This window comes from Pagrus pagrus (genome assembly GCF_965226575.1).
Source record: "Pagrus pagrus genome assembly, chromosome: 11".
NCBI classification, from domain to species: Eukaryota; Metazoa; Chordata; class Actinopteri; order Spariformes; family Sparidae; genus Pagrus; species Pagrus pagrus.
This window is the reverse complement of record NC_140195.1, coordinates 11,038,623-11,056,875: the sequence shown is the minus strand read 5'-3', so window position 1 is coordinate 11,056,875 and position 18,253 is coordinate 11,038,623. Positions and strand designations below refer to the sequence as shown.

Below are 18,253 nucleotides of genomic sequence, written 5' to 3'. Positions count from 1 at the left end.
TGCATTGAATACTATTTCGTAGAATCATTTATTGCAACATAAACGTAGATTACAAGATGCTGAGATATTATGCTGCATCTGTTCAACCTTCAGATAGTTCAGTCCTGTCTTTGAAACAGACTCTCCACCACCGTCTCTTCTTTCATCCTTTCACTCCAGCATATGTACTGTATAACTCACTAACTTAAGATAATCTATTGCCCAGGTAGCATCTGGCTTTACCTTATATCTAAATAAAATTGTGTCCTTGTTTTTTTCCAGAAAAGAAACAAAAAACAAAATAAAACAATACTGAAAGATTAAAAGAAAATGTTTAAAAATCCTTGATACATTTCTGATCATAGCTTGCACAGCTGGTTTATAAAAAGAAGAAGGCTAATCTTGTCGATGCTACCGCTCATTTGGTACAAAACAGAAGTAAATGAAAACATTTTGTTGTCGCTGCAGTCTTTGTTTTGATATTGAAGCCGTCTGTCAGTTCCTGTGTGTGTGAGAGAGCTTGTCTTTGTATGTCTTTGATCTGATTATGAAACACGTCAATATTTTATGTCCTTCAGGATATTAAGCAGCATTTTAAGAGAGTGTCACCCGCAAAATGAAGCAGAGTGGACACTCTTAATAACTGTTTGTCACACAAACAATATCTTTAATGGAGGACAGGCTGTTAGATAAATGAAAACAGCTGACACGATGAGGGTTTTTAGGCTGTTGAGTGTATTAGTATGAGGGTTTGTACCTACATTATATATAGTGGGCACTTTTAACTATTGTGTCTTTTTGAATACTGTAATCAGACTAGCTGAAGCTTGGCTGCTCATTACGGCTGATTCACTGAAAGAAAGAGGATCCAATGACACAAATCGTGGAAAATGATAAGTTAGTATTTTGCAGTGTAACATAATCAGTCATTAGGTTAGTTGCCATGACAAAATGAGTTGACTAGCAGACAAGGGAGGACGACACAGTCACAGCTCAGTAATCATTTATTTCCCCTTCCCTCTTCCTCCTCTTTCGTTTTCTCACTCCAAGACATATCGTTTGCATTGAGGTGTATTATATTCAAATAACTCTTGCAGAGAGGAAACCATGGGAAGAGGTGATAAAGAGAAAGACATCACGAAAATAGGGGCCAAACAAAGACAGGTCAAGGGTAGGATAAAGAGAGGGTTAAAATGCGGGACAGGAAAGTCAAAAAGGAAAGAAATCTCTTATGGACAGCTGTGGGGGAGGTTAAAAAGAGAGAGTAGATGGGAAGGAGGATGAGACTTGCCGCTACCTCTCATCCACTGTCTGATCTGTGGGTGGCAGTGATGACTGATGGAGGACCACTCTAACTGAAGGTCATATCTGAGGCCCTGCCATTTTAGACTGCCACCGTTGCAGGGGAAAGGATAAATAAAGCTCAGATTGTTGTTTGTCGTTGTTTATTCACCCAGCTTCCTCTGTGGCTTCGTCGATGTAGGAAGGAGAGACAGAAAGATGAGGCAGAAAATGGTAGATAGGAATGCCAATAGATGATTCAGAGATGTCAAAGTAGGATTTATCTTATCATACTTATTTTATTTTTTTCCCCACAAAAGACATTCATACACTGACATCCTCAGATTAATTTTCAATTTAAATAACAAAGACTTGATCCTTCTTGTTAGTCTGTCTCCCATCTTTTAATACAACACAATTGATGCTTCAAATCACATAAAATGCCATCCTGTTATTTAATGATTTATCTCTCCTCCAGACACTGCCACAATAGGGGTACTGAGTGATTGAAATGAAAGGATAGATCTTCTTCAAATCCAGCTAAGTAGGATTTTGGTTATCAGTATGATTATTTTTAAAAGAGAGAACAGTCAGCGGTAGCAATTACATTACCATTTGTCATCAAATGATGTACAGCCCAAATGGGGTGCAAACAAATTCCTGGAGGAACATGAACTACAGCAGAAAGCATGTTTCTGCAGTTGGGTTTGCCCAGATTGTCACAAGGCTTAAGGACAGCAGTCTGTCACTGCTCCAATGTCCCTGCAGTCTGGCTGGGACACAGAGCTATTCGTCTGGCGCTGGAACCAGAGCTGGAGCCCGAGGTTCAGACGGGGTTGTTATCCCCTAGGCATGGCAGAATTCTCATGGCCAGATGACCTCATTGCCCAGACTCTAATATCTGATCAAGAACCATCTGCTGAGGCTGTCCGAGCCGACACACTCCTCATACCCCCGACCTCTCCAAGGAGAGCCCAATGGGAGATCAAGCTATTAACGCGCTATTAGAATGATTCTGATCACCATTTGAAAGGAATTACGGCACAATAAAAATATGTTATCACCACAGGATGCCACTTTTGCTGCTATAGAAATTTTAGGAAGAGATGTGGGTCTGCTCACCCCTTCTTGCTCCCCCCGTGGGCCCTGTGGCACCCATCCCACTTAGCTTCCATGATGACCATATAACCTGCCATTTTCACATTTTTTAGATCTGCACCTCTCCCCAAAAAAGCTGTTTGTGTTAAAACTAAATATTAGATTTTCTCTATTGTTATTTTCATTCCTTTTATGGATGCAGTTACCATGGAATCATTTTGTTTTAAGCAAGGATGAGCTTTTGTGAAATTCATGCCTAGTGAAGAAGTGCTATCATTATGATCTAGCAAAGATTAAAGACTGTTTATGCAACAGTGACGAGGTGATTTTGAATTTTGAATGGACATGTGGGCGGATAAGCATGTATGCGTCACAGAAAGTATGCCGGTGTCAGACGTGCAGCTCACATGAAGTTTTAATGGCCTATGCAAACAGTTTCTGTTCCTACTGTGTGTCGTGCAGCACCATTCGCCAGGCCCTGATAACAGTTGGTTAATGGGTAATGTGCCACACAAGAGTGATGTTGCACTTTCTGTTTTCATTTTGTTGCTGTAGTGCAGTAATTAATCCAGCTGAACCCTTTGTGCTCACAAAATAAATGCTTTCCATTTTCATTAATAGACAACTCATTAGTACATAATGAGCAAGAAGGCAGCAGTCCCCGTGCTCCCTGTGCAGTATGTAGCAGATGAGCATGCGCTACACTCAGCTAATTAAAACCTAGCATTGTGTTCTGTCTTCTTTTTTTCATCTGTGGAAAGAGCACAGGCATGTGCTTTTAAAAATATTAGTTTAATGACTCATGTTATCTAAGTGTTTTACATAGCAGGGAATAAAAATCGAGTCATGTTCACTATATTTAGGTGTGTATGTACAGCTTGTCCCACAACAACTGCTATTGCAAACTGCAAACTGTGTAGTTAAAAATATGACAGTTTGATAGTTTATATGTTTTAAGTTGTTTTTAAGTTCAGTTCTAGTTGTGTCAAGTTTTTATAATGATTTAAAGCATTGACAGGGAGACTGCGCGCAACTAGACTATATTCTATGACTTTAAAGCTGCTGTAAGCATTGTTGTCATTGTAGCTAAATTCCTGCCTGTTTTGCAGTGAGCAATCCGTCCCTCCTCTCTATGTCACTACACTTGCGTGACTCCTTTCAGAAAGAAATGCGTTGTTTTCATCAACTGGTGTAGAGTGGCTGAATAAGGCTGCACAAAGCATAGCTTCATAAGAATTGTATTGGTATATGTGTTGCTCATTGGCTGTAATAACAACACTTCACATCCATAACGCAGCTTGGTCAGCGTCCATAAGCTTCAAACTATGACGCTCCCCTCTTGCCAGTCTTGCACTCCGTGATGAAGTCGGTATTAATAAATGTGCAATGTCCAATTAGACTTTGAAAATAAGTACAAACATTTCACATAATATGGCATGTTATGACTTTTGGACTGTTGTTTATATATAGCAGAACTTATTTGGAAAAAGTGTTTCCCATCATGTGTAACTACTTCTTTTCCAAATTGAGAAGTTTCTGTTAGAATTTTTCTTTCCATCAACAGTTTCTAAGACAATACTTAGAAATGCATAAAAATATGTAAATAGAAGCATGGCTACTGGTAGAAAAAGGATTTTCTGACTAACATATTAATTCTATCAATATCATGTATGATTTCAAATTATTTATTCAGCTCATTTGAGATGAGCTGTACCATCACTAAGTCCTCCTTGAATCATTAACATCCGGGTCACAACTGACTCGTGTAACGATCTATCAAATAGTAGCTCCTGTAGTTCATAACTTCAACTGATGGGCTGTCACTGTCCAGCAGTGAGTGTGATTAAGAGACAAACAGCTACAGTGTTCGAATTCATCCTAATTACATTATCGAGATGATACATCAATGGTGGTTAATCATCTGAAGACAGCCACGTTTGTTTCCAGTGCAGTCTGCACACTTTACTGTTCACTTTATTCTACATACAGGAACATGCAGCTACATTCATGAATATACTGAGTTGTGTTTACATGCAAACATACAGCCATACTCACACTGTGATGATATGTTCATTCATGCACGTTTGCAGCATCTTCCCGTAATGATCTGGTTTTCATTTGTCTTGATAAAGCGATGATTAGGATTCCTCACTTCATGATAGGGATAAAAATCGAAGGCAATTTCTGGCTGTAATTAAAACTATTCCCAAAGCGGACTGCTGGAAGGCCACAACTTTAAGAGGTCAATAGAAGACAGGTTTCCAATAGCAGTCTAATTCAATCAGTCTGGGTTGCATTGTGTATGTTAAGGATCGGGTGGTGATTCCTTAACCCCCACATAAGCTCAGCGTACATTTGCAGTACCGGAGAGCCAGCATGCATCTACAGTCTCACCTGTGATCCTGGTTATGCATCATCTGTAATAGACCATCTGCATAATAGGGTGTCAGTGACTGCTGTTGCTTGATTTAAACAAATAATGTCTCTGAAACCGTGGTTTTAGTGTGAGGTTTTATGCTAATAATACAATTTCTTTGTTCTGTGTTCACATTATCTTTCATGTGCTTATACAAGTTATATGACGTAACAGCGTCTGATGAGCTCTGAAACACAACTTTATAACCTTTAGAAATGCAAAGCAGCAACCAGAAAATTAACTCTTGTTTCCCTTAATTCCCAAACAGAGAATTTTAGAGCTTAGGGTTTAAAAAACACAAATCTAACCCCTAGAAACAGCTTCTTTACATCATTGTAGAGTAATTGTGGGTTGAAAATGTGAATTAGCAAAGACGTGAGGAAGAAGAGGAGAAAAGAGAGAAGAAGGGCAAAATCTGAGACATTTGTACCTTCAGAAGAGAGAGTCTATTTTCGAAGCCGCTCTGATCACTATCATCGTTAACTAAAGTTAAATCCATCACACAATGTTTATGGCTTCAATCCTGTCTTGTGCAGGTGTGCCAATTCTTCATTCAGACATGCAGTAAGAGTAGGAAGAACGAGCTCATTGGTCACAAAATAGAGAAAGCTTTTCAATCAAGTTGAAGCTTGCCTTGCATATAATGTCCTATATTGCTATGCTGGCTTGAGACAGATGGTACAAAATATGCCAAACTGTGCAGAAAAGTGCTGACAACAAACTGACACTGACAATCACGAATGGTACAAGGTGTTTGTCAACTTTTTCAACACAGCACTTTTTGCATAGTTTTGCAACTTTTGTGTTACATGTCATGTGAGGGTATTAGAGTATAAAAATGAAACTTATACCTGATAATGAATTGTATTTCTTTTTTCTCTGAGAAGTGTATGGGTGTCCTGAAAGTGACTGTAGACAAATCAGGACTCTGTTGCTATAGAGTGATATGAGATAACAATGATGTACAAGCTATAAAATGTGTCTGAAGGTTCTTATAAGGCACCAAGAAACAGTGATTATTTTTGTTACCTGCCTGATTCGCCATCACTGTTAATGTGCCAAAATAAACCCTCTTGCTGAATCTAGTCTCCAGTGATGGGTGCCACTGGGGCAGTGTTGTACACTGTTATTTCTCAGTCAACATGTGGCAACATCTGACATCACAAGGTGGCAGAATTAGAATGCAATCACTGTTAATGATTCCTTCATTTATGATCTTTTTTCAGATCCAGAGCTTGGCGTAAACCCACTTTCAATCAATGTCAGTCAGTGGCAATATAGGCCAGCCTTACTTAGAGCATTCACTAATTCAATCAGGGAAGCCTCCTTATCTGCTTCAGTTGGAATATTGTCAATATAGAGTTTGAATATACAGTTTTAATGTTATGATGTTTTTTTCTTCTGTTTATCAGCTTTCTATGCATCAAAAAAGTAGTCTTTTGGTAAATAGATGTACTTTATATGGGTAATGAATGTTATGAACCTCAACATGAATATTCTGTAACTATGTCTGATTAGCTATTAGGGCCTCTAAAATGATTTAGTCCGTGTTTGCCTCTTGACTTGTTTTTACCTGCTGTATAAGAGTAATAAATTACATTACTGTCAGTCTTTCCCTCAATTGCACTCTTCCATCTTTTATCTTGTGTCCTCTTCGACAGTGAGAGGCTACACTTCCAAAAGGTAAAGGAAAACACGTTAGCAATGTTTATTTTGTACATTTTTCTTAAAAATATAGCTTTTAGTGTCCTCGGGCATGCTTTTAGGCAGTCTTTACTTTACTAGGCTTGCAGTGGGACACCTGTATTGACATATGGCCTACTTTACATAATACTCAGACCCATAGGATTACTGCTGTGGGTGCATGGGCACATGAAAACGCCACTCACATATCCACTGCAAATTAGTCTCTAAATCTATATAAGCCGCTCATAGCTGGGAAGAAATACGGTAATCAATGACGGAGGTTTTCTTTACCTCCCTAAACAGCAGAGTTATTTATGTGGGCTGACACCAATCAGTGTTGTGTCTCTACTCCAATCTAACACGTCCTTAAGATGGAAGAATCGCTTTTTATTAATTATTTATTATCATCAAGCTAGAGTGTTTTCATTATCTATCATTATCAAACAGTGTAGAGAGCATTTTAACACATTTTCTTCATATTTCACCCCTACCCAGTATGTTATATCAATGTGAACATAGTAAAAGCTAGATTTGGTGCAGCACCCTGCTGTTTATCGTGTGTTTACACTTTGTGCGTAGTGGCAATTAATTAACCCATAGTTTTGAGGCAGCCCGCAGAAAGGAAAAGCTGCTGCCACCAATTTAACCGAGTGTCTTGGGTTCACCTAATTGAGCTGGTTCAATAAGAAAACAATAAACGGGACATGGAGATGTAACGTTAATGAATTGAACAGCCAGAAACTTCCTTTCATTTCCTCTCCTGCATTTTACTCCCCTCTGCTCTCTGGTGGGGGCCTTTTTAAATCTCGACGTTACAATGATACAGAGCTCAGAAGTCGATGACTGTCAGCCATCAGCGATGGATGATGGCATCATCTATCAGCCCAAACCTATCACACAGTGTCAATATGTTGTTAAATTAAACTACATGATTACAGAAAATAACTCTAGCTGGCTTCCACTTTGGGGTCTTGATCGCCCTGTTGGAATTTAACTAACAGCTGGTTGTTGCTTATTAACTTAATCTGGCTTACTAATGTCTGAAAAAATCATGGAAAAGATCCTTTGAGACAGACCTTTCTGTTAAAAAGCAAGGCTATGTTAAGAAATCCGTTTTTTGGCATATCCAGATTGTATCCGTGATATGTATGTAAGGTATGGAAGACAACACAGAGAACAACAGTCCAACGACAGTCACGCTAAAGTAAATTGTCTGCTCAATGACTTTATAATATAATTTATCTATTTATAATATATTGTTTGGAGAGCAGGATGATGGATCACTATTTCTAATGATTATGGGTTGGAAAGCTGCGTCACCAGCATACACAGTGACACCTATGTTGTTGCTACAGCAACACATGCAGATAGGTTGGTGTTGTCTGGACACAGAAATCCAATCTGATCACTTACAAATAACAGTGCAGACACTGCGTCTTTCACATCTGATTTGAAAAGCTAATGTGATTTCCCTGCAGTCTGAACTTAGCCTAAGTTTTTTGTTAAGTTGTGTTGTCCCTAGATTTTTGTTTACCCTTCGCAAGCTCTTTTCCAGAAAGATTCAAGTCTTAATTGGCATGTAATGTGTATTGACTGTACTGTTTGACACAAAATATGTCAGACTGATATTTAACAGGGGTTGAAGGTTTCTGTAGCAGCAGTTTTGGGCTGATCTCTTAGTATGCACCAAAAATCCTGCTCTAAGTGCATGTAAATCGTGAGATGTGCTACAATAAATGAAATGCCTGTCTTATGCCCGCTTGTTAGTTAACTCACTTTGGCTGTCTTAGTCGCTCAAATTTGTAAGACTTGGGGTTTTAGCTTTCATTATAAATTCTTGTAATCGTCAACTACATTTACAGATCCTGCAGGTTTTGCAATAGCATTACATAATAGTTTAGATTTTGTTGAAGTCACAAACATGGAACGATGTGTGAATTCACAGATTGCCTGGCACATACTGATGAACATTTGGACTTTAGATATGTTTGACTCTCAACTAATAAGCTATAGATGTTGTGTACTGTTGTATGGAAATGTTCAGCACAAAGAAAATGTTAGTTTTGATGAAGAAAGTGACTATAAAAAAACAATAATACTATTAAAGACCTGTATTTTGTTTAACATCGACACAATTTATGTGATGCTCCTTATCCATCCAAAATGTTCAAAATCAATTGAAATTTTAAATGTTAAATTTAGGTATGTTTGTCACCACAAACAAAAAAAAAGGTAGTTAGCATCTCTCTCCTTTTCTCTCTCTTAGATTTTGACTGTAGTCTTTCTTTTACAAAACCAACTACAAAAAGAGCAGGATTTGGGCCGGTGATTGTGACATGTCGGGTAATATTTTATCATCTGTGCGGCTACCCCGAAGGTTTTAACAGTAGTGAGAGTTTGTAAGCCTTTTGGGGTGAGAAGGAAATGGACCAAGGATTTTCTTTTAGTGATAAGGCTGACTGCGCTAGGCTGTGAGAGTGCTTCACTAACTAATTATTTGAAGCCTCCTCTCAGATTAGGCTAGACATGCAGAGCTTATGGACAGTCGCATAGCAGACAATCAGACCATGTAATAACCAGAGGGCCAATATTTGCTCAAATCCACTGTAACACCTCACAAAACAAAAGTGTGTAAAGCCCTAATGCTCAGTCCAATCCCACGCCACACTGCCTTGATAAACACCGACGCCACCCCCACAATGGGCGCCATCTTTACTCTGGCAATTAGGCAGAGCTTTGGATTATCAGTTCCTCAGCCCAGCACACCACAAATCCACCCGGATTCAATTATTCCCCTCCCATGTCTCTGGCCATTTGGGCTTTTTGGGCACGTGGCCAGTAGAGAAATGTTCTATAGGATTTCAACTGCTGAAAGTACAAAGTTATGAAAAAGAGTGTCCCTGCAAGTTTGACAAGTCTATTAAATAAAAATGAAACCTTGGGAGCTCACAAACACTGTCCTGGTAAATATTTTATGAGAACAATAAGTTAAATTTACTGTATTTTTCTCCCTCACACACATACACACACTTTCCACACTTATCTTTCTCTTTTTTTGTAAATGTTCTGTGTTGTATGAAAAACACATTGCAGCACATCTTTTCCTCCAAGCAGCCCGTGTTTTGATGCACGCCTTGTGGGCCAGGAGCGTCTCTTGTGGCCTCTGAGTAAGAAGCTAAAATGTTTTCTGAAAGCATCTGATTTGCTCTGTTTTGCTGCACCTCAAAGGCATTATTTTTACTTATTAGAAAAGCTCACTCAGAGTAAATTGTGTAAGAGATCAAGGGTTTCCAGGGGTCTCGAGACTCTCATCCTTCTACTTGAGGTCCCTCTTCGGTGTGTACTCAGATTTTTTCCCCCACCTGGCTCTCCTGTGGAGTGGAACAAAGCTGCTGTGTGTATTTGTGTGTGTTACTCAGCACCCCCAAAGTATGCATCCATATGTGTGTTTGCATATCCAGGCAAAGCTAAGCGTGCATACGTATACAGTACATACAGTGAAGTGGATATCCTCCGCAGGTCTGAGATAAGAGACCCCCCTGGTTGTTTACAATCCCCCCCACCCGATCTGTTTATCCTCATGGGTGGCTCGTTCCCCTCCCAGCAAATCACTGCCGTGGCTGTCATCTCCTGCATTTTATGTGTCTAGTATACTGCAGCCTGTCGGCTCCTAACACATTCCTCTGTGTGTCTTCTCTCTTTTATCTACAGATACCACTGTGTCATCACAAAAAGGTAAGACGGCACTCCATCAGTCACCTGTGGATCCCCATACGTTTTTCAGAAGGGTGGCATGTGTGCGAGTGTTGCTCTGTGTGTGTATTTGTGTTGTGCTCTGAATTTTTGCTAATGAGATGAAAAACATTTCATGGTGTTGTTGATGTTGATTTGAAATTGAGTCATCTAGTGTTTCTGTTACAGAACAATCTGTTTGATTACAAAGTCAATCACTCACACCCACTGACACCTAGACTAAATTATCCTGCTCTCCCGCAATGACAGACAGCCCACAGTCTGTGTTTATGCACCGCTTTCTGTAAGTCTCATCTTAAGACTAATCACAGTTCGGTTTAGCCTCCTTCACACTTTCATGTGTATGTTAATGTGAGGTTGGGGGGAGGTGATTGTTTTGCAGAGTGGATCTTCAGGGAGAGGCAGGAGATGTAGGAGGGGGAGATGTTTGTAGGAATGTACCTGTAGGCTGTTTTGATTTTGTAAGATGATGGGGCCACACAGTCAAACTGTCTAAACAGCTCCGGGGGTTTTTGTTCCGAGCGGCAGCCTGCAGGTGTATGCATCGAGTAGTCCCAGCCCCTCTGCTCCTCATAGTGGAGGTACAGTAATGGCAGAGGGTGTGTCGCGCTCTGTGATTGCAAAGCTGGAGCAGACAATCAGTCAGGAGGACTCCCTGCTGGTTTTGTTGAAACTTTCTTTGACTCCCTGCTGCGCTTATAAGAACTTATGTGTTGTTTTGTACAAGCTCTTACCAGAGCGGAGCAGAACGCAGGTGAAAATATTGTCATTGTCACCTGGATCTGATATAACGTGCACAACATGTATATGAAAAACCTTTACAGCAGGAGTGTGTCTCTGAGAACATGGCAACATTTTTCACCATACAGAGCCTCAGATCTATCGAAGCTGCTTGTTGATATAGTGCGAGCGGCATTGATAGATAACATCTGTGTGACAGTTTACACTTTGTGTGCCCTCACCCACACACACAAACACACCGTTGTGAGGCCTGTGAATGTGATGACTATGTGGTGTACGGTGTTGTCAGATGGGCCTATAAAGGTAAGTGATGTGGGTTGCCCGGGCCTCACTCTCTGATGAATGTTGAAGGGGAGCAGAGGCTGGTGTGGCGTACATCATCCCTGCACAGCCGCATATACGTTACTCAATGAGAGGGAGATAAGTAAGGCCACCTAACCCTGACAATAAATTAATGCTCACTTTTGTTAGCTTGCGTGTGTCCATGTATGCATCTGTCTTTCTTTTCTTGGCCATGCAATATGACCAATTCAAATCTGTTTAGTCAATAGCATCAACAAAAACATCCCCTGTCTCTTGTCCGTACACGTTGAGCGAATGTGGAGAAAAATAGTCTACTGTATTCATTCATACGCTTTGAGATATGGCTGACTATGCAGCAGTGACAGTGCCATCGGTACTAGAGAGTCGTGGGGCCTTGAGGCAAAGATAGTGTACATAAACCATATATGTGTGCATGTTCAAGTGTTTATGTGTGTTGTCTGTGCACCAAAGATGGAGAAAGATGGCAATATTTTCTCTCCACAGTCTCAATTATATTAATATGCAACTTGAGAGATGTGGGTCTTACATCTGTTACAATGCAACTGTACATGTGTTAGATTGAAGGGCAGCACATAGTATTTAAGTCCAGGGCTGTGGTTGAATAACCTTTACTGTTATTCCTCACCAATATCATGATTAATACAGGACCTCATTATAACTTGACCTTATTCCTTAGTTCTCTACTTGTGTGGAACATCCCCACTATCTGCCCCCCTACCATGACATCCTTTATCCAACACCTCTCCACCTCCTTACTCTCCTCCTCCCTCTCCTCTGCCAAATGAAGTGTATTTATGGCACCTGTGCTGGAAAAACAGTCTCTGGGAGACGTCCCTCTAATTTCATTTTCAAAATGCCAGCAATAAATTTATCAAATGGGCTGAATCGAATCGGAGTCACACGCAGTGCCATCCGTCATGGGCTGTCCCTCAGGGGCCTGTGGGCGTACTTAAGCCAGCCAAAAACCGCTGCTGGCAGGAGAAAAAGACTGAGTGTTGAGAGGGGAGGGGGGTCCTGGTAGGAGGGAAACCAGATGAATGTACTAGAGAAATATGCTGAGAACAAAGATGTGTGTGCATATCTTTATGTGCTTAGATGCGTATGCACCAGCATGAATTAGCTTGTGCATGAGTGTTGGTGCATATGTGTGCGCAGAGGTCAATGCTAATTCTTCATCACATAGAAGCCTCACGGAATCTCAGTTAAGCACTTTGACTGTCAATGTGCTCGCACAGTAATTGATTAATTGCAACACAAGTTAATTGATTGTTTTGCTGGTTTTTGCATTTGTAAATCCCTCTCAGTTCAAACACCACTTTGAGCTTCATCCCCTCCCGTGCCTCTGGAAACTGCAGGTTCACACGATCTGTACACTCCCATTTCTCACTTCCTCATCCTCTGTACCTGACTTTGGCACCTTTGCCACTCTCTAAATGCCTTTGTCCCTGCTTTCCATTTGTTTCACCCCTCTTTCCCTCTGCCTATCTTTCCTTCTCCTCACAGCATTTATCACTGTGCAGGTTAAGCCAGGCGTGAGTGAGGGTAAAGCAGCTTAGTACTAACAGGGCTAATGAAGTCAGGCCCCGTATTCCTCTGACGGGGATCAGTGGCGCTACTCTGTGAAGCCTGTCAGCGTTTAATGATTAGATGAAACATTCAGACACCCGCGACGAGAAGACAGGCACACTGATATGTGGTAATACCCAACCGTGGTGTCTCTCATGCAGATCCGCAAATATTTATGCATGTGCACGTACTCACTATGCAGACACACTCACATGTGCGTGCACACATACACTCCCACTCCTCCCACTTTGCGAAGGTGTTGATTTATGACTCAAACATGGCATCAAGGGTATACACAGTAAAGTGATTGGAAGAAAAACGAATGACAGAGAGATTCAGAGACGGCAATCTGGCTATTGATTCCTGCTATGTGCAGGAAAGTGGAGAAAAAAGTCAGCTGCATGAGAGAGATTTACCCCTCGCCTTGATGAGCAGATTGTAAACAACTCCACACGCTCTATTCAAGATGCACTGTGATCCATGATTTTTCACTGCTTCTAAATTCTGCTAAGAAAGCATGATGGAAGAAAATTCAAAAAGCCAACATCTTAAAACCTTTGAACATTTCAAGATTCGTGTCTGACTCTTTCAAAAATTCTATTAGATTAAGTTATTCTGCTCTTTGCACATGCGTGGCATCTTAATGTGTGCCTGCGCTGGGGCATGTTTTGTTAGTATGTCAGTAAGTGTGTCAGTGTCAAAGTGGGGGGTGTTTGTTTCTGTGTTTAAATGTTAAAATGGAGAAATGGAGTGACAGAGGCAATGTTTGGGTCAACAAGCTGCCTGTTTGTCAGAGTGAAAGGGTGCCTACGAAGGCTAGGCACTTTTTGCCCCATTAGCCACACATGCTAATTTACCTGTCAGCTTCTATCTAGGAAACTACACTCTTCACAACTTATCTGTCTGTTTCTTTTTCTCCAGCTTCTCTAAATCTCTAAATCTCCAGATCTATGCCTTATTACATTTTTTTCAATATCTTCCTGCCACTGCTAAATTGGAAACATATTCTGTCCTCACACCAGTAATTTCTCCCTCAAGTGAAAGTACCTCTTTAGCTCCATGTTGAGGAATCTTAAGACACAGGATTTGAATGAAATGTATGTGCATTTCTTGCCAATGTGTGGCTGCTGCTCCCAGGCTCTCATGTTTCACTTGGTATGAAAAGCCCACTTAAAATACTTGTGGGAACTACTTGAAACTATAGTTTTACAAGGAAAAACTTACTTAACATCCAAGAAGTTGAAATACACCAATGTCCTACACTATCAGCAAAACGTCCACTTTGGATTTAACAAATTATGTCTCATAATGTAATGAGTTGAGTTATATACAAATGTGTGTGTATCTTTGAACTAATCATCGGTGAAGAATGTTATCTTCAGCCTGAGACTGCTGAGAATTTTTAGGGCACAATTTACTTTCAACCTCCTCTCGTGATGTTTTGGTAACTTTAATAATTAGAAAAAGGATTCTTCTGACAGAACAGACTGACAAAAAAACACATCCCAGTAAGAATAAAGAATATGTTGAAGCTAAAAACAGAAAAGTTGCATGCAAAAACTAGACCACTGGTTTATTTTGGCCACATAAATGAGCACATCATTATTTAACACAGCATTTGAATGTTCTCAAAATTGGTAAGTCATAATCACAATGCAGTAATCCTCATGTGATCTTCTCAGCTATTAACAGCCTCGTAAATCCAGCTCCAAAAAGCCTTTCTGACACCGTAGCCACATCAGAGTGTGATGAGTTTGCACTGTTGTTTCAGCATACCATTATAAACCTGAAATTAACTACAAGCTAGGGTGTAAATTATGATGCGTGAGAGACTTTGTTTTGGCTCATGAAAAAACTAATGCAGTTACAACCTCATCATGCTTTTTTGATCATGTGGAGGTGGAAGTTGCATTGCAAAACCAAACTCTTAACCTCTTAAGTTCTTAACGAGTTGAAAATCTCATCCAATTTAGCTGGCTTCGTTTTTTAGACTTACTGTTATGGAATTATAGCTGAAAAAGATCTCACCACAGCTCACAGTAGCACCCACACACCCCACTTAAGCAACAAATCATTGGAGAACATTGCAGACTTAAAAAAAATAAAATTCACACTTTACCCTCACTTTTAACAAGTGAGTTCCAATTATTTTTCAACTTTATTCCACATCCTTACAATGCAGTGTATCATGACATAATATACTGTTTCAACTCTAATTGGTAGCTGTTGTGATATCTGTTGAAGTGGTTGCGATGGTATAAGTTAAATATAATAGTGATATTCACAATTAGTGGTTGTAGCCTCATTTCAGGTAATGTAACATTTTACAACCATAATCATGTTGAAGTTGTAGTACATTGTGATAGTATGTAGTAGCTATGACTCTTCAGTCAGACACATTTTCAGTTTCCTATGTTGATATTATTCCTAGCAAGGACTTGCGTAACAAGTGGTCCATAAGACTGGGCTAATTTTAGAGGGTATACACATTTGTTCATATAAGAAGATCAGAGCAGCTGCATAAGTCATTATTAATTAATCACTGCATTTGTTTCAAACGGTGGCATTTATGAAAAGGGTAGGATCTGTTACTTTGACTTGATGAAAGATAATGGCCTTAACCTTCACAACTTTGATAAGTATACTTTATGTCAAGGCAGGATAAGACTAATTCATTATCTTGAAAACAATTTTCTTTTTAATTGTGTCAGAAACCTTTTTAAAAATAAGACTTAATAGATATATTTTTTTATACTTAAATTATTGTTTTATTTCTTTGTTTGCTGACTTAATTGGGTGACAGTAAATCAAAAAATAGAAGAAAACAAAATAATTAAAATAGATTGTATTTTTTGTGGTGTAATGTCCTTCACGTTCTTGTGATGACTTAATAATAATAATAATCAGCTGAAGTAATCGTAATTATTTGCAGACATCTGCGTTCATAGCAGTGCAAATCTGAATGCCGTTGATCACATAGCTTTCATATGGGGATGCAGGTGGTGCTTTTGTTTGATTCATACATTTTCCCTGCTGTCTACGCTCAATGTAACAGTTGAAATAAATTGTCATTAATGTGTTGTTATAGAAAGGAATACAAATATGTGTTTTCACACACTTCACACTTTATGATTTATACTGTATTTGTACTATATGAAGGGGCATGCAGTTTTATACAGACATTCCATTCTTGGTCCCCAGAGGATGACTGTATAAAAGAGACTGAGCATAGCCACCGTGACTTCACCCTTTGGTTGAAGTTTTGAAGCCTCAATTTCGCCGTCATGTTTTTTCCCCCATCTGAATTGTGCGAAGACTCTTCCCTTCTCTGCAAGTGATTGGCTCTGATCATGACATTTTTAACCATCTCCCCAGAGCCCGTGAGTAGAGAGAGTTGCGACAACAGAAGTTTAAACAGATAGTTCCAGGAATTTCTAAGGGGACAATTTATATCAATACAGAAAGACAGAAGTACTATGTTTGGCAGTTCATACTTAATACAGGATTTATTCTTGATTGATATGTAGTACTGGGCTGGTAGTATTTGCAGCTGCAGCCATTGCTTAAAAAAAAGTCCATCAGGGGCTCTGCATCTCCCCTTACCAAGCAACGAGCCGGCCAATCAGAGGTAGAAAATCAAGCACCAGAATTGACCATATTTGGAGGAGAGGGCGGAGCTAGGGAGAAGTGAGGGATGGCTTTGACTCACAACACTGGAACACCACAGGTCGCTGCAGTTGTGACTTTTCAATCACAAGGTAGCCACGCCCTAAAAGATGAATTGTTTAACTGTCCATTTAACTCAAGTGTGAACATTTCAAAACTACCTTCATATATTGATCCGAAATGATCAAAATTATGTTTTGGCCAACCAATAGTATGAGATAAACACTGTGAATTTAATGTAACTGAATGTATTTGAACTGCCATCAACCTACTCTCAGATTTTTCTGAGCTGCCTCTCCAATCCTGCCATATGTGCGTCAGTAACAGTAGTTGCTTTCGGGCTCCCTATGTAGCAGTGACGACTGGATGAGTATGTGCAAACATGCTTTGTTTCTAGCTGCCTCCTCCTCACGCTTCCCTGGATCCTTGCGACAAGAACCATGATTACTTTGACCTTTAATTTTTATTTTTTTTAATTCAGCTGTGTAGAGAGGAGAGAGAGGTCAATATAGACATGATATTGCCTATATTGTCTCCCTCAGGCCAACTAGTGAGGTCTAGCGTATATGGGATTTAAATGCCAACAGAAGACACTGTAGGCTCTCGCTGGACCTCTCAACAAGCACACTAGAAACCTCTGCGACAGGATTGGTGAAAAAAGGCGTTAATGATGAAGTGCCACCTGTGCATGAAGCAGAACGTCGCTTTTTTTCTGTAACAATGTGAAAGGTTCTTAGTTATTGCTCACAAGAGGCTGATAATGCGTTTTGTTGCCAGGCTAAACCCTGCGACATGTCCAATTGAGTGTTAGCCAGAGATAAAGATAAAGACAAAACCACACAAAGAGAGCCTCAGCAGACCCACATCTTAGACTCATTAAGGCTGTCTGGGCATTAAAACATTTCTCAGGAAAAGACAGAGAGCAGATAAAAGCAGAGACAAGTTTAACAAAAAGAATGGAGACGGAAGTAAACTGATCACCACTCTCTCTTATAGAATCCTGTTCTTAAGCCTCAACTGCCAATTAGATATAAGAACAGCTTGTTCCCTTGACGGATGAACTTAATTTGATATTCTCTGGTCTGCTCAGTAGGGTGCAACACTGACTGCACTGGTGGATGGGGTTTTCGGGCCATCCATACAGGGTAAGTGTAAGTGACTGTATAGAGGTGGACTGCAGCTTATCATAACTGTTCTGTTTTTGGTACAGTGGTTCCATTTAAAAGGTGCATCAGTCTGTATCTGATGGTGTGCTGCAGGTATCTGGAAGATTAGAGCATGGTTGCAGTAATCCCATGGAGCAAATAACTCTTTGTTGTGATTCAACAACATGTTATTGTCACAGGACTACCTGCTCCGAGTCACTTAGATGATTCATACATCTTTGTCTGTTTACTGACAAGACACCACAGTGGGCTTGAAGCCCTATGGGGCTGGCATTGCCAGGGAAGCGGGTGGCATATTGCACCCAGCAGGACAGCTCCTATGCAGGCCTGCTCGGCAGAGGGATTTGGCCAGCTTGGATTAGCCCAGCAGGGTGAAACGGAGAAATACAGACAGAGAGGGACAGACAGGGAGTCGAAGACAGAGTACATCAATCTCTGCTCAGTACAACGACACCTGAGAAACCTGAGAAAAAGCTGCTGAGATTCATGGTGTGTCTCGTTCAATACACACCAGTGAAATATGAAACTCCTCACACCTCTGTCACTTGCTAAAAAGTCAGAGCCACATTCATCAGCA

The 18,253-nt window shown here is 40.2% G+C and overlaps 1 protein-coding gene across 2 annotated transcripts in view; it reads left to right on the top strand.

Moving 5' to 3' along the window:
• The window catches only part of LOC311264785 (cadherin-4-like), a 245,464-nt gene that overhangs the window by 103,930 nt on the left and 123,281 nt on the right, over positions 1 to 18,253 (top strand). For both annotated transcript variants that reach the window (XM_084365887.1, XM_084365886.1), the window contains one exon: positions 10,172 to 10,195. In XM_084365887.1, coding sequence (XP_084222013.1) covers positions 10,172 to 10,195 — 24 coding nt within the window. The remainder of the gene's footprint in view (positions 1 to 10,171; positions 10,196 to 18,253) is intronic.